Source organism: Borostomias antarcticus (genome assembly GCF_949987555.1).
Source record: "Borostomias antarcticus genome assembly, chromosome: 2".
Lineage (NCBI taxonomy): Eukaryota > Metazoa > Chordata > Actinopteri > Stomiiformes > Stomiidae > Borostomias > Borostomias antarcticus.
Genome location: NC_140235.1, coordinates 26,842,934 through 26,867,895, shown reverse-complemented (window position 1 = coordinate 26,867,895; position 24,962 = coordinate 26,842,934). Strand labels below are relative to the sequence as shown.

The following is a 24,962-nucleotide window of genomic DNA, read 5'->3' as shown; positions in this document are numbered from 1 at the left end:
TACACTTCCATGAGACAACTCTGTTGACACCTTCACAATAATGCACAGCGATGGGTAAAATGTGCTTCAGACATTCCGCTCTTTGAATTTTGCCTCAGATCTCAGTGTGCCAATGTGTCTCTACTATGGCTAATAAGTTTACTTTGTCAATGATGTGCATCACCTTTTTTACCACTGGAGCTGGATAATTTACTCCAGCCTCATTACACTGGGCATTTCATGTGGTCTTTTTGTCTCGCTGTTTGTTTTTGTTTTCAATTATTTTTACAGTTATCGTTACACCTGAGTAGTGAGACGTCTGTACTTCCTCTTAGTACTGGAACCTTACCGCACCTCACTTTCCAGTTGAAAAGCCTTTGTGCTCATATAAGTCTGAGCATGTAATAAACTGTGACAGCACTGCTGCAGTGAGCGCCTGCTACAATTGTAAGCAAGCTATGCTACAATTAATTTATTACATCAAATGAAGGCAATAGCTTTATTGTGCTTCTGCCTTTCCAACTGCAATTAATTTTTTTTCCATAATAATACAAATTGCAAATTAAATTCACAACAGAGTTAGAAGTGTGAAGTAGGTTAATGAGAGATATATTAGCAAGTACACAAGTCATACATTCAATCATAACAAATGTATCAGAACCTGTCTTAGTATTCAAGAGTTGTTGTTTTTTTAAATCTGCTATCAGTGGAATTATTCTGTTTGAGTAGAAAGCCTTTAGTATGGTCTATTTTGCTTTTCATTGCTTTTCACTCAGCCCAGTGTGTAACTCTAAATGAGACTCCGCTTTAAAATAGGTACTCCATGAACAGCAGTGAGGCTGGAGTGAGGTACTTCATAATCGACGAGGAGAGTGGAGTCATAAGGACAACTCAAGCCCTGGACAGAGAGGACATACCCTGGCACAACATCACTGTGATGGCCTCGGAGGTTGGTAGGTACCCAGGTTATCCTCCTTAGAAGTGTGTGTGTGTGTGTGTGTGTGTGTGTGTGTGTGTGTGTGTGTGTGTGTGTGTGTGTGTGTGTGTGTGTGTGTGTGTGTGTGCGTGTGGTGTGGTGTGGTGTGTGGTGTGTGTGTGTGTGTGTGTGTGTGTGTGTGTGTGTGTGTGTTTGCTTGAAAATAATCAATGAGAAATCGAGATAAATGTTCATGACTGCTGTACTGAATGTACTTGTCTGCAGTGGAATTGGGGACTACTGTTTTTTTTAACAACATATTCAGAATGATTAGGTAGTTATATTACAATGAATAAAACAATTGAGGCAGAAGTAGACCCATATGTGAGGATTTTGAATGGGTCCAACTTCAGGAGAATGGATGTGTTGACAGGGAAGGTGTTAGACATGTAACAGGTATGAATTCAAACCACTGAACCTCTGCATGGGAACCCAACGATCTAACCACTAGATCAAAGACGCAATCTCCTAGGTTTCACAGTGGTTTGTACTGTATGTGGGCTTCTCAGTTGCATGCAGGCCTACTTAACAGTGACATTGATGTGAAGGTATCACGGTGAAGACAGCTCTGAAGCAAAGGCTTACCTGCAATGGACAATACTATTACTGTATAGAATTATATTAAGCAGTCTCATAATGGTTAAGCTGTAATACAACAATGTTTAACACCATTTAACATGCAATGTCACAACACAAAAGTAGGATTTGTCTGATTTATAGAATTATTATACATACAGTATGAATTCTGTTGGCAGAAGTCAAGCACAAACAAGTTAATTTTCATTTTTTACAGTAGATTAAAATACTGTACGGTATGAGCCGTGATGATTAAATTAAACGTTTGTTTCCTCAGTGCTGAAGAGAGAGTTGAAAAGTTGAACAAGCACTCCATACGTTAAAGTTTACAATTGTTTTTTCACCCACTCAGTCAGTTGTTGTTCTTCTCAGATAGTTTGCAAGGAGAAAAAGATGTACAGTACCCTGAACAGATGTGATTCCCAGGGACTTTAAACCTGAGTTTCCAGGACAATATTCTCAAGGTCTGGGCAGCAGTTGGGCTGGTAAGCAGGGATATCTTATCACGAGCATGGCTCCCAATCACCAGTAGATCACCATAAGACCTTGTACTGTATCTGTTTAGATCAACCTCCATACCCCCGTATGCTAAACCTTTGTTGAGTCATAAGAATCAAAATGCACACGTAAAAACAATATGATTAGAAAAGTGAATGATAAAATAAAAGAAAAATACATAAACATACATGATAAAAGAAAAATACATTCATATAGAGAAGACAACTCAAGTTATATACAGTATGCATGCGTAGTTCTCTAATATCCCTATAATATCAGGAGAGATGGTATTTTTTAGAATGTATTTCCTTATATTAATTATTGAATAATGTATTATTATTGAATAATTATATAATAATCAATGAATGAATCAAATGTGTCTCAATGTTTTGTCTCAATTTTATATGCTTAATACTATGCAGGGAATTAATTAAATCAATTCAGGCTCCAATGACTTTTGGAGAAGAATTCCTATCAGGTAATTTGACTAATTTGTTATCACAATTAGGCAAATCCCTCACCAACTGCAAGTAGAGCTGCATACAAATGTCTTTATCATGTTGCTTCTCTTTAGAGCCCCATTTTAAACCCTCAAAGTCAACTCGCTAAGCCGTGAGGCAATAACAGTTCACATAGATGGCCCGACATTAATTTACTTGAAACAATATTGGAATTCTACATAACATGGTGCGGGTGCGTCGCATGAAAGTTATTTGGCACTATTTTCATTATCGTAACTGCAAACAGACATCCTGGTTCCCATACAATATAATGGTACATGCTTAGATACTGAAAATGTCCCCCTTATATTCAAAGATATAATAGCATGTTTTAATATTCATAGAGTTTATTGTTTTTTTGCCATGTATGATTATACAGGGATCAACAGCACTTCATGTCATATTACATGACATCTAATGTCCATAGCACCTTAAATGTTCGATAAACAGGTAAAGCATACAGTAAGAAGCTTTGTTTGGAAGGCCACTATCATAAATATTTTGTAGCTAAATGCGAGCCTTATTGCTCATTGTCTTAGTGGAGTTTTGATTATTTACCTTATACAAGAGCACTTTCCCTTCTGGGCCACCGTACTACACCAGTAGAGTACTATACTTCTCCCTTAACCCATAATGCTAAGTGTAGGGTGAAGAGTTTTTAGCCTGGTTATTTTCAGGCAGAGAGTGGCACATTTACACCTACTCAGTGGCGTGCACAGACATTTTGGGGGGCAGATGCTCAGTGAAAAATGAGGGCACCTTGCGTGGCAAGATGTTGACGAATTCTGAGAATGACAAATTCTACCAACATTGGTTGTGTGGTGGTCATCATTACGTTAAATCCATTAATTGATTATGAGTAGCGTCTAGATTGTTAAGCAGGTGGGCAGTTGGCTAATTTAGGCTCAGCTGTTTGGCGCTGTATGAGACTTACTTCACAACAGAGACAAATAAATGCAAGTTATAGTTTGGCAACTGAGGCTTAGGGAGCAAACAATACACTTGTTTCGTTTATGTGTTAACTGGCTGGTTAACTGTCATCACTCGGGCACTCTGGATGGGGGAAGGGCAATGGCAGTAGTAGCGCGCCTCCGTTTGTGTCCGCTTTTTGTGTTTACCATTGACAAAGGAAGAGAGGGAGGGGAGGGGCACGGGTGTGCCGCAGGCATGTGTGTGTGTGCGGGGGGGGGGGCTGGCAAAATTACAACGCATTTTGGGGCATAATTATTACACGCTTTTAATCGAGAATTAATCAATGTCACCATGGGCCACATACAGTAGGCCTACACTGTAAATAATAATAATAATAATAATAATAATAAAAGTAACTTTCAAAAGGGCACTTGCCTTGTCCAGAGGGCAAAGGGCAGGTACTCTAGCACCACCTCGAGTCTATCTGTGCACATCCCTGCACCTACTGGATCATAAGCAGCCACAACTGGCATAGTAGATTCATCCTTCAGTGCAAGGTGCTGGAGAATTGCTCAGGTGATCATAGGAGCCAAAATGATCCATCACAACAACAAGAAAACTACAGCAACTAAACATCACAGCAAATCTGCATCTGAGTGTGTTAACCTCGTTCTTACGGCTTGGCTCCACTCCAGCCGTCAGCGTCAACCATCAGACGCTAAGGAAATGAATCGATTGTAATTAATGGCATCCACTCCACTGCAGCCGTTGCGTTCAATGCCAGCGTCCAACCAGGGCCGGCCCTAGGATTCTGGTGGCCCTAAGAAAGATTTGTTTTGGTGGCCCGCCAAAACACTTGCCAAAAAGATCCTGTCTCGAAGTTACACTTTGCGTTGTGACTGTGATATCAAACCACCAGCCTACAACGCTCGTTTTAGATACAATACCACACAGACTATCAGGTGTAGCCGTGGAAACTCATCTCTTTACAAGACTCTCAGTCCCGTGAATCTCGCCGCGAGACGAGTGAAATAATTTTAACTGAACACAACTTCTAGGTAGCGGAGTCGGTCCTCTGACAGGGTAAAAGCTGCCAATCGTCCCTCTGTGTAATTCGAGATATCCCCTATGCACCTGTGACTGTGCGCTTTTGTGCCAAGTCTCTGGTGCGTTTTAAAGTGATGATGAGTTCCCTGTGGACCACACCATCGTTCTCCACGAGGGGAGGTATAGCTAAAGTAGCCTATAAGCTAGATTCAAAAGGAGATTTGGAGCTCCAGAGTTTACAGATTGACTCATTGATGTTATGAGGATCCCCAGCTATTAGCATTGGGTTTAAATCCGGAAAATTACCGAATAGGGGCTTTTGCTTTTGGAAATCCTCCGCCACCGTCTAGAGTAACCAACTGAGCAGCCTTTTCACTTTCTTTCGCGAACGGTCTTTGCAAACTATTTTACAACTTCTCGCCTTTTCCGTATCCTATTACAAAAACGCACTCATCAGTCCGACTCCAACACTTCCACACCCCTACCAGCAAAAACGAGTGCTCTGGAGAACTGTTTTAATAACTGCACCATAGCTGGAAATGTTCAAATAAACACGAACCACCCGAATTATGCCTATATAGGCTTATGTGAACAAGGCCAACCCAAATAACCGAGATAGCCTATGTTGCCTGGCAAACATTTAGTTCAGAACTATATAGCCTATTTTTAGCCTAAGATTATTTAAATACTAAAATGATAAGAATGATCGGTAAATAAATGATTGAATGTTAGGCTACTACTGTGTGTTTTTTGGGAATATATATATGTAGTAACCGTTGTAGAAAAGAAATTGACCACTCGAGGCAGTGGGTTACACTGGATTTTACAACAGCTATGGGGGTTTTAGGCCCAACGCGATAGCCTCTCGTGGTCAATTGCTTAAATGAATGACACTTGAGATTATATTCCTTTAGGCTGTGTGCACACTGCCGATATTTTATCTAGCGGATAAGTTACCCAGAGCGGATTTTGTGTTGAAAAAGAGATGCGGCTCTCGTGAAGTGTATTTCGTTTCCATAACAACATTCTTGACTCTATCCAAGTTCGATACATTGTAGGCTACCTTACGTTTTATCTTGTAACCAACCATTACATTATTTACTTGCACTTCGCAACTTTTTGGCTTTGACTGTCATGTCAAAAAGTATAAAGATTGCTCTAGCTGTAGCCTATTTAGAGGCTGAAGAGGAGAGAGTTGGTCAGACTCGATTATGGGTTCACGGTTCACGGATCCTCTGTGCCTGCTATCCCACCTCCGTCATGATTGGTCGTCTGATGAAAATACGCTCCACGTCATAGCGGATTTCTCAAAAAGTTGAACTATTTTCAACTTCAGGAATCCGCTCTGGCCAGCGCACAGCGCAAATGCGCAGCACATTTTAATATCCGCCCGCATTTTGATCATTTCCCATAGATTTGAATGGAAAATAAGCTGCCGAAATCCACAGCGCATATTAAAAATACCCATCGTGTGCACGCAGCCTTAGAATGGCTACTTTTTTTTTGCATATAGTATCAGTGTTTATAACATTATCTAACTATGAAAACAGCCTCTCAGTGCCAAGCTGCAATTCATCATAGTTTACAGTATAGTCGCATGCGGATTGATTGCACCTGTGACTGTATGTAGCACTCACCTCACGCGCTGAGCACAATAACAGCATTTCGCCCAGGCCCCCAGGATCCTAAATCTAAAGTGAAGCCCTATTGAACCGCGCCATCTTTGAAAAAAACGCGTTACTGATACCTTTGACATGCACAGTCAAAGGTATCAATGACGCGTTCTTGTAGTCCACGAACAAATTGCATTCATGGCTCTCCCCGCTCTGAGTTAGCGATGAAAAGGGTTTCGTCAAATATATCCGTTGGAAAACATATTTTTTATCCAGGCATCTTAGTTTTAACAGTATAATTGTGACTGAACATGTTTTGTTTGCTATTTGCTATTGAAAAATGTTTTCTAACGGATATATTTAACGAAAGTAGATTAATAAGCAAGCCGCTTTTCATCGCTAACTCAGAGCGGGGAGAGCCATGAACGCAATCTGTTCGTGGACTACAAGAACGCGTCATCGATACCTTTGACTGTCAAAGGTATCAGTGACGCGTTTTTTTCAAAGATGGCGCAGTTCAACAGGGCTTCACTTTTTCGAGCAGTCAGTGAATGGAGTGACTCTATCCAGTTCTATTATTACATCCATGATTTCGCCACACGTTTGAGCAACTTGAATTTCGCATTGTAGGCTTGCCTGCCGGCGCCATTTACAAGAAATTATTTTGCGGGCCAGACTACATTCTATTTTTGACATCGTCGTGGGCCAGATAGAGGGGTGGGGCGGGCTGGAAATGGCCCGCGGGCCGGGAGTTTGAGACCCCTGGTTTAGAGCATGTTTCAAGGACGTCACAACACTGATGAATTCTCCTGTATCTTTGTGACTCCTTGCATGCAATCAATTAATTACTGTTGTATTCATGTGTTTTTCCATTTTCTCCTGTTTTTATTCCAGATAACCCTAGCCTTGTCAGTCATGTTTCTGTTACTGTTCAAGTCTTGGACATCAATGACAATCCCCCTGAAATAGCCACAGACGAAGAGGTCATTGTTTGTGAGAGCTCCAGGCCTGGACAGGTGAGCATCCACTATTCTTCTAGAACGATCATTAACACGCACGCACGCACACTCATACACTCAGTTGTACACCTCAGATAGAAGGTGCTATATTAGTGTAGATTATCTCACATTGTCTCTTCCCAGCTGTCCTGATGCATGTAAGCATTATGCAGTGAACTGTTTCCCACAGCAGTTTTGGTTGCTCAGAGAAACAAGCAGAGAGAGGGAGATGAAGGAAGGGAGAGAGAGAGAGAGAGAGAGATAGAGAGAGATAGAGACAGAGAGAGAGAGAGAGAGGGTGGGAGGGAGAGGAAGTGAGTAAGTAAGTAGCCTTGATGCCCTATGGCCTAGTGGGCCATAGGGCAGGAGCCTATCTCCTGTTTCTGTAGCGTGAGGCAGCTTGATGTACAAGTACAGCCCCTGGACATGACGCTAGTATGTTGCAGGGACTTAACCCAATCCAACTCTTTGATGCTGAGTGGCAAGCAGGGAGGCATCGTGTACCATTTTTATAGCCTTTGGTATGACTTGGCCGGGGACTCACAACTCACAACCTCCCAGTCTCAGGGCGGACACTCAAGGCCACTGAGGGGAAGTGAGAGAGAGTGTTAATCATCACTCTTTCAAAATGATTGTCTGAGCTTGATCAAACTAACAGATCATTCTGACTTGCTTTTGGTAGTTTATGATTCATTTGAATTAAGAAGGCTGCCAAGATAGACAGCAATCAGGTTGGGTTTTGAGGGGTGAAAGTGTGAGACGTGGGTTGGGGCACTGGCTCATGGATCTTAAGGGATGGTTTTGATGATCATGGCATGTCAATGCAATAGACCTTTCTGATTCAGGCAAGTTCCGAGCCAACCCCCCCCTAGTTACTGTTGCTATGCCCCACAAGCTTTGGTGAAGTTAATAAAATGGCCACTTAACAGCACATACCTGATGATTCTCTCAATGATTCCTGACAATATTGATGTATGTTATTTCCCAAACGCCACTGAGAGTTCTACAGAAAGGCCTGAACTATTTTACCCAAGGATATATCCATGAGATTAGGATTTCGGACGGAGCAGGTGACAACATACAAGTTGATGTTAGGTGTTGGCGATCTATGCGGAAGATACATACGCCTCACAAACTCCAGATTGAAATTCATCAGGACAAAATTGTGAAGTCTAACTGCACATGTAAAGCAGGGTGAGTAAGTAAGTGGCATCCATTCTTGGAAAATAAACCTGTAAGAATGATCTATTAACTACTAGCTATGGGCTAATTAGCTACTGTACATCAAGCACCTAACGTTACTAGCTTTGTAGCTTTTTGTGTCGGCAATGCTGTAAACTGATGTGTGGAGGGAGGTGTGGAGTATCATACAGCTTGTTTTCTTATAACATTATGGTACAGCAGCCTGCAGGCCGGTTTTCTGTATGTTTTAAGAACCATTTTCTTCAAACAAATGTGTAATCTATGAACACAACGCGGGACAAGCTTTGTTTGTGGGACATCAGAGGCGTGGTCTTAAGAAATCAGGCAACCTTATTGGTTATTATTCTCCGTGTGATTGTCAGGTCGGGAAAGGTCTATTAGATCAGAATGTCTGGATCCCAATGGAAAATGCTATTCATCAAGGTCATATAAAGTGATCCAAATGTCTTCAAAGCTTTCAGCAATCCACACATTATGATCCAAACAATCGATCTGAATAAATTCATGAAAAGAAATACTACCATAATCGTAATTCATACACATTGTGTACCCAGTCCATTTGGGGTATAAGCAGAATGGATTTAACCAGCACTCCTTGACAATCCAATGTCACAGATGCCCCAGCATGGCAGTGTAAGTGCCAGGCTACAGTAGTCAAACTGTGAGGGCGCCACACAGATCTCTCATGCCGCGTCAAGCCTCCCCACCACGGCGGTATGTCTGGCCAGTAGAGCTGGTTTTCAGCCTCCGACCAATGAAAGGTAACAGGCTGACAAAATTGTCGGGGTGGGGGCTCGCCATGAGAGTCATCCTTGTCCCGCCTTTCATGCCAACTCCCTGTGGCTCCCCGGCCCAGCCCTCCCATTCTCTCAGCAATCCTCATCCCTCTTTTTTTCTGCCACACAGAGAAGGTAGTGGATATAGATAATAGTACGTCTGTTACTGCGGGTAGAGATCTATTTCAAAAGAGAGTCGTTTCCAATTAATGGGAAAACATTTATCCAGACTAGCCATGCTTTACCCTTCGTGTGATGAGCATGACAATTTATCTGTGGGTATTTTTGACACAGTCAAATGTTTCTTGGCAGTGACTTTCATAATTGGCTAAGTGTTGAGGTCTGACGTTTTGTTTCGGCTTTCTTAGCTATACTGTACGTGTATGTTCTGTATATTGCTAGTGATTAGAACATTCATCATGCATTGTGTTGGTGGTGAACAGTTTCACCTATAGGCACAGTTGTCTTCAGGCTATTGATTGATCTTCCTATGTTTCTTCTTGTGAACAATAGGTGATCCAGACTATCAGTGCAGTGGATAAGGATGATTTTGCAAACGGACAGCGATTCTCCTTCGCCTTGCCGGATGGTATACCAGTTAATCCCAACTTTACCCTCAAGGACAATGAAGGTAATTACTGCATTCGGTATGTTTGTGTGCATTTCTTATGAGTTTATTGTGCGCTCTGCCCTTCAGGCATAATTCTCCACCAGTGCATTGACGCTCAAATGATGAACACCATGGTATGGTTCCCACATACCTCCCAGCTGTAATTACAACAATGTGGACCATCGACTGCACTTTCCCAGGCTTTGTTGACATGTGGGGACACGCTTGTCTACGCTGTTTGTTCTTCCGCAGGTTTTTCATAAATGGCTCGGGACGCACAGGGTTTGGCATGTTGGGCCGTTGTGTTGTCAAATGGATTACCTGCTCACTCCCTCTTCTTCCCCCCTCTCTCTCCTCGCCTGCCTTATTGTGTACTGGCAAAGGCCAGTGGCGGGCGTTACCATGGCAACTGGCCATGATCTCAGGTGGATACCTCTAGCCCCCTAGGTTGGTCTCAGCCTGCAATCACCGGGTCTTAACAGCTCTCAGTCCGAAGAGCCAATGACAGCCCAGGGAGGGAGAGTTTCGCCGCACTCCTCTCGGATGGATTTCAGGGAAAGAATCGCCAGAGTAAGAGAGAGAGGGGAAATCAATGGGATAATAGAAACCCTTAGTCCTGCAGTCCTGCACCACCAACCTCAACTTGCCCACTTCCCCCTTTGTGTCGGTACAAAGATGTCGTACTTCTCCTAGTTCCTCCCTTCACTGCTCTCTGCCCACCAACCCAGTTCTGACTGACTGTTTAGTCACGTGCTACATGTAAGATTGTCCTTGTTTCTTCATATGTGTATTAGCAAATTAACCAGGTTAAATCTGCAGGATTGGCGCGGTGAACGTGCGTCAAAGCATTTCCTTATGGTATATTGTTTTTGTGATGATATTCCATGTTGGAGAAATGGGCAACACGTGAAAATGAGCATCCATTTAGTTTGTTAATACTTTTATATAGGCTTTTTTCCTATTCGAAACCAAATTGTTTACTACATACTTCTAAATGTGTCACCAAGCTTGCGTAATGTGCACCTGTTGAGCATGCACTGTTACGCTTGAGTAGTTAGGGTTAAGGTTAGGGCTAGGTTTACTACAACAAAAAGCACTACAGTAGCACAACAAAAAGGATAAACGTGAAACTATAGTGTGACGCTGTATTTTAACTTGCGCCAACAAACAGCACTTACTCCAACAAACAACATTAACACAACAAAGATTATTGACATAGTCTACTGTGTATCCTACGGTAGCTTTACCTGCTGCTATTCCAAGGAGTCAGTCCTGTCAGTCTTTCACCAAGCAACAAGGAAGTAAAGAGTGGACAAACTACCCAGCCTGAGGACCTGGTGGCAATTAGAGGATATGTCACTTGGGTGAACTTGGGTGAGAGAGAGAGAGAATAAATCAATCATAAATGAGTCACCCATCAGACACACTTGGGGGCAATTCCATGCAGTCTCTTCTTCTCCAACTGGTACATTCAGAGCATGTTGCAATGCTTAAAACCAAGGGCCGTCTTTCAAACAGATGAACTGCCACTGTGTATGCGATGGGTTCCCAGCGCTCTGTGAGGTAGAAAGGGTAAGGTAGATCCATGCACGTACTGTTGACTGCTGTGTTTGATAGCGCACAATCCCTCCTCAATAGGAATGCCCCTTTCATCCCTGCTGCTCTGCAGGAGAGTACGTGCCAGTCCTCTAATACCTTCTCTCTGTTGTGGAGGTACTGATGAAACTCCGTTGTCACACACACACACACACACACACACACACACACACATACAAACAAAACAATCCTGAATGTTACAAAACAGGCAAAGTGATACGTTGTGAATAGTGTTATCTATGTTTGTTTGTTTCTCTTTCTCTCTTTTTATACCCCCCCCCCCTCCACACACACACACAGACTCTCTTACTCTCGTTTTGGCTGACTTAACATTTGCAAGTTTGAAAACAGCCATTAAGTAAAGCATTAGAGCTACTTCAGAAGCCCATTCTGCTGTCTGCTGGTAACTGTGTCTGAATCACTAAAAGCTATTACCTGCATTTTAATTCCATTGCCAGCTATTCCCAAGAGTCTGGTGAGGAGTAGTTATGGCTCTATTTCAAACGATCAAATCAAAAAGCCATTTTTCAGGCGGTTATTAGAGTTGTGGCAAGTGTGTTGATGCAGACAACAGACGAAAGCTTCTCGACTGGCAGTTCATTCTCCCTCCTCTCCCACGTCCATGAGAATTAATAAGGCGTCACTCCCTTAGATCCTGCTCCACAAACCGTTTCACTGTTGCAGAAGCCGGGCGTTCAAAGAGAGTGGAGCTAGGTAGGGGTTTTGTCAGACAAATCACAAACGGGAATGACGTTGTCCATTTTACTATTAGTATTCTTCTAGACTGAATTGTGCCCTGATTCCCATGTCTTGTCCCCCATCATTGTTGATGACATTTTCTTTTTACCTAATAGATGATTGGGGGCTATGATCTACCCATATATTTAAATAGGTTGACTGCTTTCGATGGCATATTTCCCACATCAAGACAAACCTTTTAATGTTAATGCTAAAAAGCTTGGTTTGATGTCGAAATTTCAGACTTTGCTGTCAATATTTGACTTTAAAATTTGCTTTTAGATCACTCAGTCTGCACTTCCTGTTATACAACAGATAGTTCCGACTGCGTGTTGTGATTGGTCGAGAGGCATTCTGAACTGTACTGATATTCTAATGGTTAAATCACCTGTAAAAGTATCACTGCGCCACAAACTGTGCACTTTTGATTTTTACAATTTAACGTTACAAAGTTGCAGCTGTCATTCTGTGACTGTCAAAACAATGAGAAAATATGGAGAGGGTAGCGTATAATGAGGAGTTCCAAAAGAACCAAAATAGTCAAAATAACAGGCTGAATACACTATCGGGATTACAAACTCATCATTACCAGAGTCCGATTATTTTTCACTGCCATAGTTTTCGCGTTTGGAAATACATGGAAGTGAATGAGTCATAGTTAGCTGTCAGCTGCATCAATTTCCATGTTTTTCCATGAGTCTGGTAATGATGAGTTTGTAATTCCGATAGTGTATTCAGACTGTTATTTTGACTATTTTGGTTCTTGAAGTGTTTGTGAAGTGAACCTTTGAGAACCGATTCTCCCAACCAATTACGTCAGACTTGACCAATATGGCTGCTGTGTGAATAAAGCGAATTGCATACCTGTAGATGGTTGACAAACTGACTACCAGCAGATTTCAGCAGCCCATGAAAGAGTTCATTGTAGCTCTTGCAGTTGATGACCCGAATGCTACATTCTTGTGGGACTATATGACGATGGTCAGCATCCTACTCTGCTTCACAAGAGCGCAGCGTGATGGATCATGGGATATCCACCTATATGCCTTGAAACGTATACTGAAGAACGCTAAATTTCCTCCTACAGGGATTAGTAAAGTTAATATCTATCGATCATGTTAACTCCAGGAAAACAACTTCCTAGTAAAGCACAGTGATCAGGTTTCAGCAGACCAAAGTACGGAATGGCTAAATGCTACAGGAAAAAACTGTGGAGGCTTAGTAGGTGTCAACAGAATAGTATCTGCACTCTTCCTGGGTGTGTGTGACTGTGTGGGAGAGATACTGGGTTTGGGACCGTCCCGTTGAAGAGGTCTGGGCCGCATTTCCCAGTTACGATGTACCTTGGTGATCTACGACGCTTCTTAAAGTATACCTTGGCGAAGGGACAGTTTTTCCTACAAGTGTTTCCCAGACTATCCCTTAGTGGGCGTTTTAAGATGCATCGTAAGGTACATCATAAGGCACTGTACATCGTTAGTGGAGCTGTCCCTTGTTGATGACGTTTTCAAGCGTTCTCATAATCATTTTGATTTTACCCCAATCTAATCTTAACAAAATATAAAATAAAGAGCATTAATTGGGACATATAAGCCTAGTCTGGGACTTGGGAGCTAAATGGGTGACTGATTTTGTTCAGCCGGTGTTCTGAAAAGTTGGCATATACCTTCTCAGGATGACCTACCACCCATTATGTTATGTTCAATTCATGGGTAGCATGTCCTGTCAGGTAGGAAATGTTGATAAGCATTAGAAATGTCCTCCATGACAGGATACGCTACCCATAAATTAAACACAATATTGTTGTAATGCAGCCATGATGTATATACGAAGCACGAGTTGGCTGTGACACACTAAATAGAAGGGGACCTTAATTAATTACATGTGTCTACCCTACTATCGGTCTAGAAGGCCTCATTGGATTAATTAATTTGCGTGGTGTAGCCTACAGACAGCCAGAAAAGCCATGTCATCAAATTGCTCCTTTACATAAGAAAATGTTGCTCCTTTAAATAATACATAGTTGTATTTATATTATAGATAGTCCCTATATTTTATTTGTCTCAATACAATTTTAAAAGACAACATTCCTCTGATGTGTTATGTAGGTTACAAAAACATTGTTTTCATCATTAAATGTCATAAAGTTTATTGTACACTAATGATGTAATTTGTGCTGGTAGGGTAGATAGATGTGCGCTGTATTGCAACTCTCCTTTTAAAAAAATATAATTTTGCTCTAGTCGGGCTAAAACTATAATGGGATGAATGGAACACATCGCTAAGGGACAGGTTACGATGGATTCAGACCGCCCTTAGGAAAGTATCCCTTAAGCAAGATATACCTTAGCTAAGGAGGCTCTGGGAAACGTGCATCAGCTCAAGGGAGAGTTTACGATGTACCTTCAGAAGGTACATCGTAAGCTCGATTTACGATGTACCTTCAGACGCGCTGTTTCCCAGATCCTTCTTAGCAAGGTATACCTTAGCCTAAGAAGGCTCTAGGAAACGATGCGCCAACTAGAGGGAGAGTTTGCGACATATCTTACGATGCACGTAGCGCTACGATGGCTCTGGGAAACATGGCCCTGCTCAGGGCAGGAAAGAAGCTCTTATCAGAGCAGGAAAGAAGCCTGCTTCATGGCAACCCATGGTTAACCTATGGTTTCCTCCAACCTAGGGCTGGAATATTTTTTCAATTGGCCAAACAGAGAAAATATTCCTTTTCATGTGAACAGCTCTGTCTCTGTAACTCTCTGTCTCCCATTTATGACCACAGTCAAATGGGGCCCTTCGCCATTAAGAGCTAAGTGCCCCGGGCCCCAAAACACACCTCACATCTTCCCCTTCCCTCCGGTATGTGAAAGAGACTGAATGTAGGTCAGTCCATTATTTTATGTCCTGCCAGGTTGGTCAAGCTATAAGGGCTTACTGTATGTACCCTAACATCCTGAGTGCATTCCAGCACTAGCATACAGTAAGTCGTTGAAACCAACCATGAATCACCACAACCATGCTACAGTTAAAATGTACGTCTTGCCAATGTCGGCCTGAAATCATAACATCACATTTTATTCAAAACATCTGAAAAGCATCAGCTCATAGGCGGATTTCTTCTAATCTGTGCTCTTATTTCGAATGTTTCAGATAGGTCAGCCCCACTGCCTGTTCCAGCAACTAAATACAACCGGCGTGAAAGAGACACCTAACGCCATGTTCAGACTGGATGCAAAAGCAATGCGAAGCGTCAATTCTCACGTGAGCAGGAGCATGGCTGTTCACACCAGAAGTGCATTTCTTTGCACCAGTCACCAAGCGATTCTGCTGCTCTGCACTGTATTCACACACGTTCACTCGCAGAAAATATAGACCAGACACTGAAACCATCGCTGCAGTAAGCAAGCTGGCGCGACACAGCCAGCGTGAACACGGTCCGGTGTAACCAGTTGCTCATGACCTACAGTAACCAGCACTAGAGGGGGAGAGACGCTCACTCTTCAAACTGTCACTTTTCTTCATATCCAATTAGCCAATTAGCAAATGCTCTCCATACAATATACATTGGGCCAACGTCGGCAAAGACATAGGCGCTATTTGTAGCACTTGAGCTGTGCTCTTGTGCCTATGACCTGATAGAACACGATAGAATCACAAGTGTTGTGTAGAATGTTTCTTTCTGATATGCTTTCTGACACCTTGCATCAAATTAATTACACACTTACATCACATGCCTGAAAAATAACATGTCACATTTGAAAACTGCACTCATGCATACGTTGACATTCATTACATACTCATTATTGATTTTTCAAGCTTAGTAAAATGCCATATTGAGACACCCCTTATCGCTGTTTACCGAATACATTACCAAGGCAGCACAACATAATCTGACCTGAGAACAAGAGAAGAGTCTGAAGTCATATAGTGAATGCACATATCTATCATGTTGTTTTTTGGGTCGGTAACTAATGAGAGACAGGAAAGTTTACAGTAGGAGTCTAGATTTGAGCTTGTGCAGTGGACACAAAAGTGTGACAAAGACACAAGTTAATGCCTGACAAAGGTCAAATGACTGAAACGTTACAAAAAAGTAACAAAAAAAGGCAGTGCGCAGAAACCTTTTTTTTTTTTAAAGACACAAGTTAAACTAGAGAGGGACAGTATAGTATGTTATGTGATGACAGGAACTAAAAATTCCTACATCAACTGAGCAAGTCGCCAATTGCCAATGATTAATGTGTCAATGTTGAAACTTGAATGTTTAATAACATTTAATTAAAAACCATCAATCAAATCTGTGCTTTGCTGACTGCTGCCAATTCAGTTTGTGCCAGCTAAAAAGTCTCTTCATTTTATTTTCACACATCATCACAGTTGAGGATTGTGACTTGTGAGGAGTCTCACTCTGAGGGATAATGCTTCAGCAATTCAGGTTGGCAGTGGAGAAATGAAGTGATTTGCCAGTGAGTGGCTCCTATGGGCTTAACGAACATAACGCTGTGGGAACTCCCAAACGTGCCCAGCTTCACAGCCTCATCACACAGACACATACTGTACACACATGCACACACACACATGCAGTACACTGTAGATAAACAGAAATACACACTAATATGTGCAGTGCACACACACATAATGTAGATAAACAGAAAACACATAATAATATGCACAGTGCACACACACACGCACACAACATTGACTCTGTTCCCTAACAGAAACTTCAGCACATGAGAAATGAAGCTGCAGTGAGAGTATACTGTAGCATCAACCTAAATCAATGGAGAGTAGATATGAATAATTGCTAGCTGGGCTGTAAAATAGATCCTTATTGGAAGCCTCAACATTGGTGACTTTAAAATACAAACCATCTTTCATGAATGGTATTCGTCTAAAGGAATTATTTACAATGCTCCCAGGAAAAGAGAAAAGCTCCCAGCAATGCGGGTAGACCACGACATGGTGACCTGGATCACCGGCAGGCCACAGTATGTCCGACTGCACTGATGTGGTGATAAGCAACACTGGCGCCCCACAAGGAACAGTTATGTCACCTTTCCTGTTCACCCACTACACGTCTGACTTGTGTGCCACATCCAGGAGTTCTCAGACAACTCTATTGTGGGGATCTATCAGTTCAGATGAAGAGGAGGAGTACAGGGATGTGGTCGGGAGATTCGTTGAATGGTCTAAAGAGAACCAGCTCCAGATCAACATTAGCAAGACCAAGGAGCTTGTAGCAGACTTCATTAGGAACAAGAGGCCCCTGACCCCGATCCAGGGGGAGGAAATTGAGATGGTGGACACAACAATTTCCTAGGAGTGCACTTGAACAACAAACTGGACTGGAGGGACAACACTGAAGCCCTCTATAGGAAAGGACAGAGCAGACTAGAAGCCCTAAAGGCCGACAGAGGAGCCGGTCGATAGGCAATGGGCAGGCGAGACATCGTAGCAGGTTGGTTGGGCACCAACACAAACAGACTAGCTTACCGGAGGGTCGAGGATGACGAAAACCACAGATGGCGTTGTTGGACGACAGAGGTGGCCATAACCCCATCGGGGCTCCGGCAGGGGAGCCAGTCATCATTACTTAATTCCAGCCAGCAACTCTGGTAGCTCTCACGAAGGGACGTAGTGGAGCTCTCAGGCAAGCAGGCTGACCCCATCCCGCCTCCACAAACGTCTCCAGGTCAGGCATAGCCGGGGGAAGACAAAGCGTAGACTTGGAGATTGACCCGTAGCAGATGGAGCTCCAGAGAGGCAGCCCTGTCGCAGCCACAGCCTCTGGGAGGGGAACGATGAGATGATGAGCAGCTTCTTCCAGCTTTGGGGGATTGCGGTCGAAAGACCCGGGCCCGGGATCACTGGATGATGAGCCACTAGCATACGGGGCTTCTGAGGCTTAGTCGTCTTCGGCCTCAGAAAAAAAAATCCTTCTCCTACCTCTTCATCAGATGGGGGAAGGGACAGTATCAGCGCAGGCTTCTGAAGCAGAACACGACATCTTCACCCCCATCTGAGCTGCCCTCCACGGGTACAGGATCTTCATTCCCCAGCGGCGGCGGCAGGCAGTCGAAGAAGTTCGCCCGGGAAAGACTCTCCAGAGGCTCAAGTTGAATGCAGGTCTGGCAGTCAGGAGATGGCACCAGACCCGCCTTGGCGTGCTGCAGCCCCATGCAGCGGAAGCAGAGTGGATGCCCCACGTCTCTATAGAGGGCTCCGCAACTGCAGAACTTCTCAGGCAGACTAGGCAGCATCGGCTGGGGCGCACTGAGGGACACCGCCGGCTCCATGGTGAATCGCTGGCTAGTCATATGGCTAGAAGGCTTCTCAGTCTTCTTGCAAGCTGAAAGTTTCTAGGAGCAAATGTGCGGGCGAGGCCCGCTTATACAGTTTTGCGCCGGACCTAGTTGGGCACAGGTGTGTGTATGTTTTTTTTTCTTCAGTCAATGTAGCTGGCTAGGGTTTCTCAAGCCAATAGGAGCTTTTCCTGTGGGGTGGAGCTCCACAAAATAGAACAAGCTGTTGATGAAGGTCAGCTCTGTCGTGGGGAAACAACAGGACAGCCTGGGAGCTGTGGTGGAGAGGAGGATGTGACCAAATTGAAGTCTATCCTGGACAACACCTCCTCTCCCCTCTATGACAAGCTGTGTCAGATGGGCAACACCTTCAGCCACAGGCTCATCCCACATAGTTGCAAAACAGAATGGTTCAGGCGTTCCTTTGTGCCAGCGGCCGTCAGACTCTATAACAGTGCCTGAGCGTTTCTGTGTTGTGGTGTGCATGTATATGAGTATGACTATACAATCTGTATGTATGTATTCTATATTGTACATGCCGTAACATATGTATGTATGTATGTATGTATGTATGTATGTATGTTCCTTGTTCTCTTTTATGTTTATTCACTACTATCTATATTATGCTTTTCTAACTTTTGCTGTAATTTCCTACTGCCGAAACCAAATTTCCTCCTACAGGGATTTTCATTCAGTTCATATCTACTGTATCTATCTATCTTATTCTTACCCACAGTCTTTTTCTCCAAACCCCTGTGTATTGTGTGAGCTGTCACAAAGATTGTGACTCGTCTTTTTCGTTGTATGCTGCTTTCTCTCTTAAGATAGTGGATGATTACAGAGATACTTTCTATGGGATGCTAATTAAGCTTATGTGATCCTCCACACACCCACACATGTGATGTTACCATGGTGTGATTGTCCATCAAGTCAGACCATCAAGCCTGTCTCGTGTTCGTTTAAGGAGCCATTGTTGCCATGGGGTCTAGGCTTGCTATGGAGAAATAAAGGCTCTTATCTTGAATACCTAACAATCCACGCTCTGCCCAGTTACAGCGTGTTGTGTACAGTACATGTATGTCCCTAACAGGTATTTGCTGAACTAACAACGTACATGAATTGTTGCTACTGCTGCACACGTGTTGCCCTAGAAAAGAGCCTGGATGTTGGAAAACACTCAGACAACGTGATTCTGAATGTTGACTTCGCAGCAGGTGTTTTGTCATGTGTACGTGCCATCATTCCCTCTGTCGATAATTCTAATTATTCAGCGATGGAGCTCAGATTGGAGTGGGAGGTGAGCTCTCAGTGCAGAGGTTTGGTACTACAGCACTCCAAAAGTGTTCTTACAGACTCATTCAAAACTGATAATATCAGTTATCTAAACTAATAGCAGATGCATACTGCACAAAATAGCTTATATGATGCTTATGGTGATATGATACGATGACTAACCTACGCTTCATTGCTCTGATTGGCTATAGGTCTATCCAATGTCGTCCAGAGGCATTTTGATCCACATCCGTTGATAACTACCCTTGAAAATTGAAAATAAACATTTCCAGACCCTTCGCATTTTCATGAATTGGGTCTGGTGAAGCCAGGCTAGGGAAGGCAAACAAGACATACAAAGGGTGTTTCTGTTTGCCTTCCTGTACATAATACAGAGAGAAAGAGACAGAAGGATAAAAATAAATAAAAATAAAAACATTTGCCAACTAGACAGAACAGCCTTGATCACATGGTTATGAGTCGGTATGTCTCCATTCAAGTAAAAACAGTGTTTCCTTAATATAGCCATTAAAAGTCCATCTGTTGTAATGAGTTGCTAAGCATAAGTCCATAAGCATAGCAGACAGAGCGCAGTGAGAAGCACAGAGGGCCAGCCGCTCCAGCACGTAAACGATCCGACTCGACCGCCAAAGAGGCCGATTGACCCTAACGAGGTGGCCGTTCTCTCGTTCGCAGACAGCACGGCGAGCATCATTGCCAGACGGCGGCGCTTCAGCCGGCTGTCCCAGGAGCTGTACGAGCTGTCCGTGGTGGTGTGGGACGGCGGCGAGCCCTCGATGAGCGGCACCAGCACCCTCACCCTGAGGGTGTGTCCGTGCCAGCACGGCGGGAGGGCGAGGACTTGCCAGGGCGAGGCGTTCCTCTCCTCGGCGGGCCTCAGCACGGGAGCACTCATCGCCATTCTGCTGTGCATCGTCATCTTGCTGGGTAGGTCTGGGTGCCGGAGAGGGGGGTCGATAGGGGCAGGGTGAGGGGCATGCTGGGTAGTCTGGGGGCTGGTTGGGGGGAGAACTGTGGGGGAGGGGGCATATTGATTGGTAGCGCTGGAATCATGGTGACACCAATCAGTAATAATTTTCGCTTTCTTTGCTCCCACCCAACCTGGCCCCGCCCATCTAACCTGGGATAACGTCTCTCTTTGCTGCCAGACAGGCCTGCATTGAAACATTAACATTAGCTTAACGTTACATCATGCAAGTGGAAGATATTTTGGACCGTGCACTGTTAGAAGTTTGTTTGCATTCTATTGAGGAATTGAAAGATCTCCAGAGTTTGTTTTTGAAATATATACTTGCTTCTCATTGCTGCTACAACCTTCCGCTGTTCCAACTTTGACCCCTGGACCCGCCCTCGGACAACCAGCTAGGGCGACGAAGTGGCACAGACTCTATTGCAATATGTAGCATGCGGAGCATAGTGTGATTCAACGTAATATTTGAGTCTGCAGAGAGACTAGCCAGGACAGGAAAGGCGATCATGGGTGCTCACTGCCAAATGGAAACAACCAGTCCTCTGGTACAAACAGAAGAGCGGTATGACATGGGTAGAACGAGAGCATGCATAATTAGTAACACCAACACACACACGCGCGCCCTCCGTAATTGTCGACGAGCATCGGTGTGTGAAGGTGATGCATATTCATGTCGTTGGTCGCTCTGCGTCACGCCGGGGCTGTGCGATTCGCTGTGGAGGGCAACGAAAGGCCATCGTCGCCTCAGTTGTTTGGAAACGAGCAAGCGACAGCTTCTGTATGACTAATCGCTGTCGACAGGAGACAGAGACCGACAAGAATGTGAGTAATAGAGAGAGAGAGAGAGAAAGAGAGAGAGAGAGAGAGAGGGGATATATAGAGCGTGAGAGGGAGCGAGAGGTGGGAGACAGTCTTTCGAGGGACAGTGTATGAGAAAGAGAGAGAGAGAGAGAAAGGAGGGGGAATAGAGTAAGAGGTGTAGATAGAGAGGGAGAGGAGAAGGGAGGGATACACTGTATAGAGAGTGAGGGGCGGGAGATGGAGAATGAGTGTGTGTGTGTGTGTGTGTGTGTGTGTGTGTGTGTGTGTGTGTGTGTGTGTGTGTGTGTGTGTGTGTGTGTGTGAGAGAGAGAGACAGAGAGACAGAGACAGAGAGAGAGAAAGGAAGACAGATTGAAAGGAGCATTTGGACACCTGTTTACAGTTTGTAGTGAAGACAGGCTGGTGTGGATGATAAGGTGATGACCGAAGTGTGAAAGAAGTCTTTTCCGGCATCCATGAGAGACAGACAGACAGACAGAGAGAGAGAGAGAGAGAGAGAGAGAGAAGAGAGAGAGAGAGAGCGAGAGAGATCATTAGCCATAGTAATACGAGCAAGAACGTGGTTTGATGAAAAGACAGACTTTCGAGGAAGATAACCTTGTAAAGAACACATGCCTCTCTTTCCTTTTGCTCTCTCTCTCTCTCTCTCTCTCTCTCTCTCTCTCTCTCTCTCTTTCTCTCTCTGTCTCTCTCTCTCTTTCTCTCTCTGTCTCTCGCTTTGTCACCAGTGAGTCAGATGATAAAGGTGCCTCTCCCTCCACACCACTCAAGGGGCTTAATCAGATGAGATGAGAAAGCTCTCACCTTGCATGTGTTAGAATGTGGCTCATCCTAAGAGAGCCTGACTAACACAGACTGCCTCCTCTCTAAATATAGACGTTTGGTGTTAAATATGCCCTGCCTTAAATCATTTCTCTACCTTTTTTTTTTTTTAAGTGTAGTAACCACAGATTAACGGTCTCAGGTTCAGGTGACTTTATTTATACCCGTAGGTAGATTTGTATTGCAGCAAAAGAGTCAGTCATCGTACTTTTAACACATTTCGAAACAACAGACAGTAAACAAACATAAAACATAAAAAGTGCTCAAGGCTCCTCTCTCTCCCTAATCACTAAACCTAATAAATGATTAGGGAGAGAGAGGAGCCTTGAGTCTTTCAGAAAGGATTCGATTTTGCAATGCTACTCTCCCCAATTCCTATTTTCAAAATGTTACTCCCCCAGAAAGGCCTCTTTATTAATGAAGCATGTTGATCTCATTTAGTGGTTACATTGATCAAAGTCAGTCACACTTCATAATAACAATCAGTTATTGACATTCATAAGCTATTAATATAGAATTAACTAATTGTGACTAAACCATTTTTATACATTTGTTAATGATTACTAAATCATAAACAAACTACATTTGTGTAATATTTACAAATGCTTTCTACATTATTTATAATACATTATCAACATTGTTTGTACTTGATTTGTTCATCATTATATAATGTAATTGAATGTGTACGAACACATTCATAAATTATTTTACAAAAATATTCTTTGATCAAAGCTACATGTATTGTATTTTTCCCTTACATGTTTAATAAATGATTTGTGAAACATTTAGTAAGATTCTTTAAATCATGTTCAAATCAAGTATGATGTTGATAATGTGTTAGAAATAATGTATAAATCATGTGTAAATGCAAATTTTGCAAATTTACTGTAGTTATACATGATTGAATAATCATTTACGATTGTATACAAATGGTTTGTTCATGAATAGTTCATTATCTACTAATATCTTATAAATGTCCTATAACTGATTGTTATTATAAAGTGTTTCCTGAAAGGCTTACTCGCCTTCCATTGGGTTGAATAGATGACCATATTAACATCATGTACACTGGTCATCATTATCACATAAGCAGAAAGCGCATTAGCTCCAGTAGCTAGTTCATGTCTACATCACATACAGTACAGTGCATACTTTCTCTAACAACTCATTCACCTTGAGATATAGCTTAAGTATGTCATTTGACAACATGACTGATAATCTATATGCCACATCTGGTTGGAATGTGGACGCATTTGAAGAGTGTGGAGTGTCTTTGAAAACTGTGAGTGCATTTGAAGCATACATGTTCACAAAGGACCACAAATGCTTCTGGGAATAGTCTCAGTGGTAGGTGTTGTTGTTACAGTGTGCCATATTATCTGCCTTCCAAGCACCATATTGTATTTTGGCTCAATGTGATATTAAATCCGCTCTAGAGACGATAATGAGAGGACTCTCATCATCCTTCCAGCTTGCATTCAAAGAGTCAGCATTCGAACCAAAGTAATGACGGCTAATGTGTGTTATTGATTTACAGTTCTTCATCGACTGACTAGCTTTAGAGCCCTAATGGAAAATATGATATATTTGCTCATAAAAAAGAGTCCATGTTTGTTCGCCTTTCATTTTGTTTGGCATTTCACGAACCGCAATGTGTTAATCCATTATGAGTGACAAATTAACAAACAGCGTCGCGGCACACACAGAGAACAGCATTAGTGCACAATCAGGCTGTGAGACATTGTACAACCGTGTACAACTGTGCTCTAATGATAGGATGTTGTCTAACTAAGCGTTTTGTTGATGTAACTTTCATTACTGTTTGTTTACCAGCCGTAAACCAGCCCCCTGACAATTCCCGCACTCCAACACACTCTCTCTCTCTCTCTCTCTTGCAGCCATCGTGGTTCTCTTCATCACTCTGAGGCGGAGCAAGAAGGAGCCTCTCATTATCTCGGAGGAGGATGTTCGCGAGAACGTGGTCACCTACGACGACGAGGGCGGCGGCGAAGAGGACACTGAAGCCTTCGACATCATTGCCCTGCGCAACCCCGCCGCCGCCGAGCTCAAGTTCCGGCGGGACGTGCGTCCGGAGGCCAGGCGCGGCATGAGTGGCGGCGGTGGGCCAACGCAGGGGCGCCACAGCCCCTCCCTGGAGCTGGACCAGGTTGACGTGCAGGACTTCATCAAACAGAGACTGGTGGAGGCCGACATGGACGCCAGCGTGCCGCCATACGACTCCCTCCAGACGTATGCCTACGAGGGCCAGGGCTCGCCCACGGGCTCCATCAGCTCGCTGGAGTCCCCCGGAGCGCACTCGGAACAGGATTATACTTACCTGGATGACTGGGGGCCCGAGTTCCAGAAACTGGCAGAACTCTATGGAGAAGTGGAGTCGGCCTAACCTAGCCTAACTCAAGTGTTGGGCCGCTGTCGGACTGGGGGGGGTCGTGGGGGGGCGGGGGGGGGTTCGTTCTCTTCACTCTCTCTTTTCCTCATTTTGTGAACAATAAGGACAGAGATGCTTTCAAACTGTTCCAGTTGCTCCACACTTTTACTGTTTAAAATTTGATTCCCCGTTTTTTCATTTGTCCTTTTGAATCATGGGTCGTCCACATGGAGGAAGTGAATTATCCGATTTTGGGAGGGGAAATACAAGGATAACGGAAAAAGGAAAATCATATTTTCCCCGATGTATATTTTTTATTGCTGAATAAAGTCCTGAATTCCACAT

The 24,962-nt window shown here is 43.5% G+C and overlaps 1 protein-coding gene across 1 annotated transcript in view; it reads left to right on the top strand.

The window, feature by feature from the left end:
- The window catches only part of LOC311322112 (cadherin-18-like), a gene marked incomplete at both ends in the record, with an annotated part of 58,946 nt that extends 34,314 nt beyond the window's left edge, over positions 1 to 24,632 (top strand). The window contains 5 exons of the mRNA XM_084454135.1: positions 796 to 932; positions 6,996 to 7,117; positions 9,592 to 9,709; positions 20,290 to 20,541; positions 24,127 to 24,632. Coding sequence (XP_084310261.1) covers positions 796 to 932; positions 6,996 to 7,117; positions 9,592 to 9,709; positions 20,290 to 20,541; positions 24,127 to 24,632 — 1,135 coding nt within the window. The remainder of the gene's footprint in view (positions 1 to 795; positions 933 to 6,995; positions 7,118 to 9,591; positions 9,710 to 20,289; positions 20,542 to 24,126) is intronic.
- Positions 24,633 to 24,962: the final 330 nt, after the last annotated feature.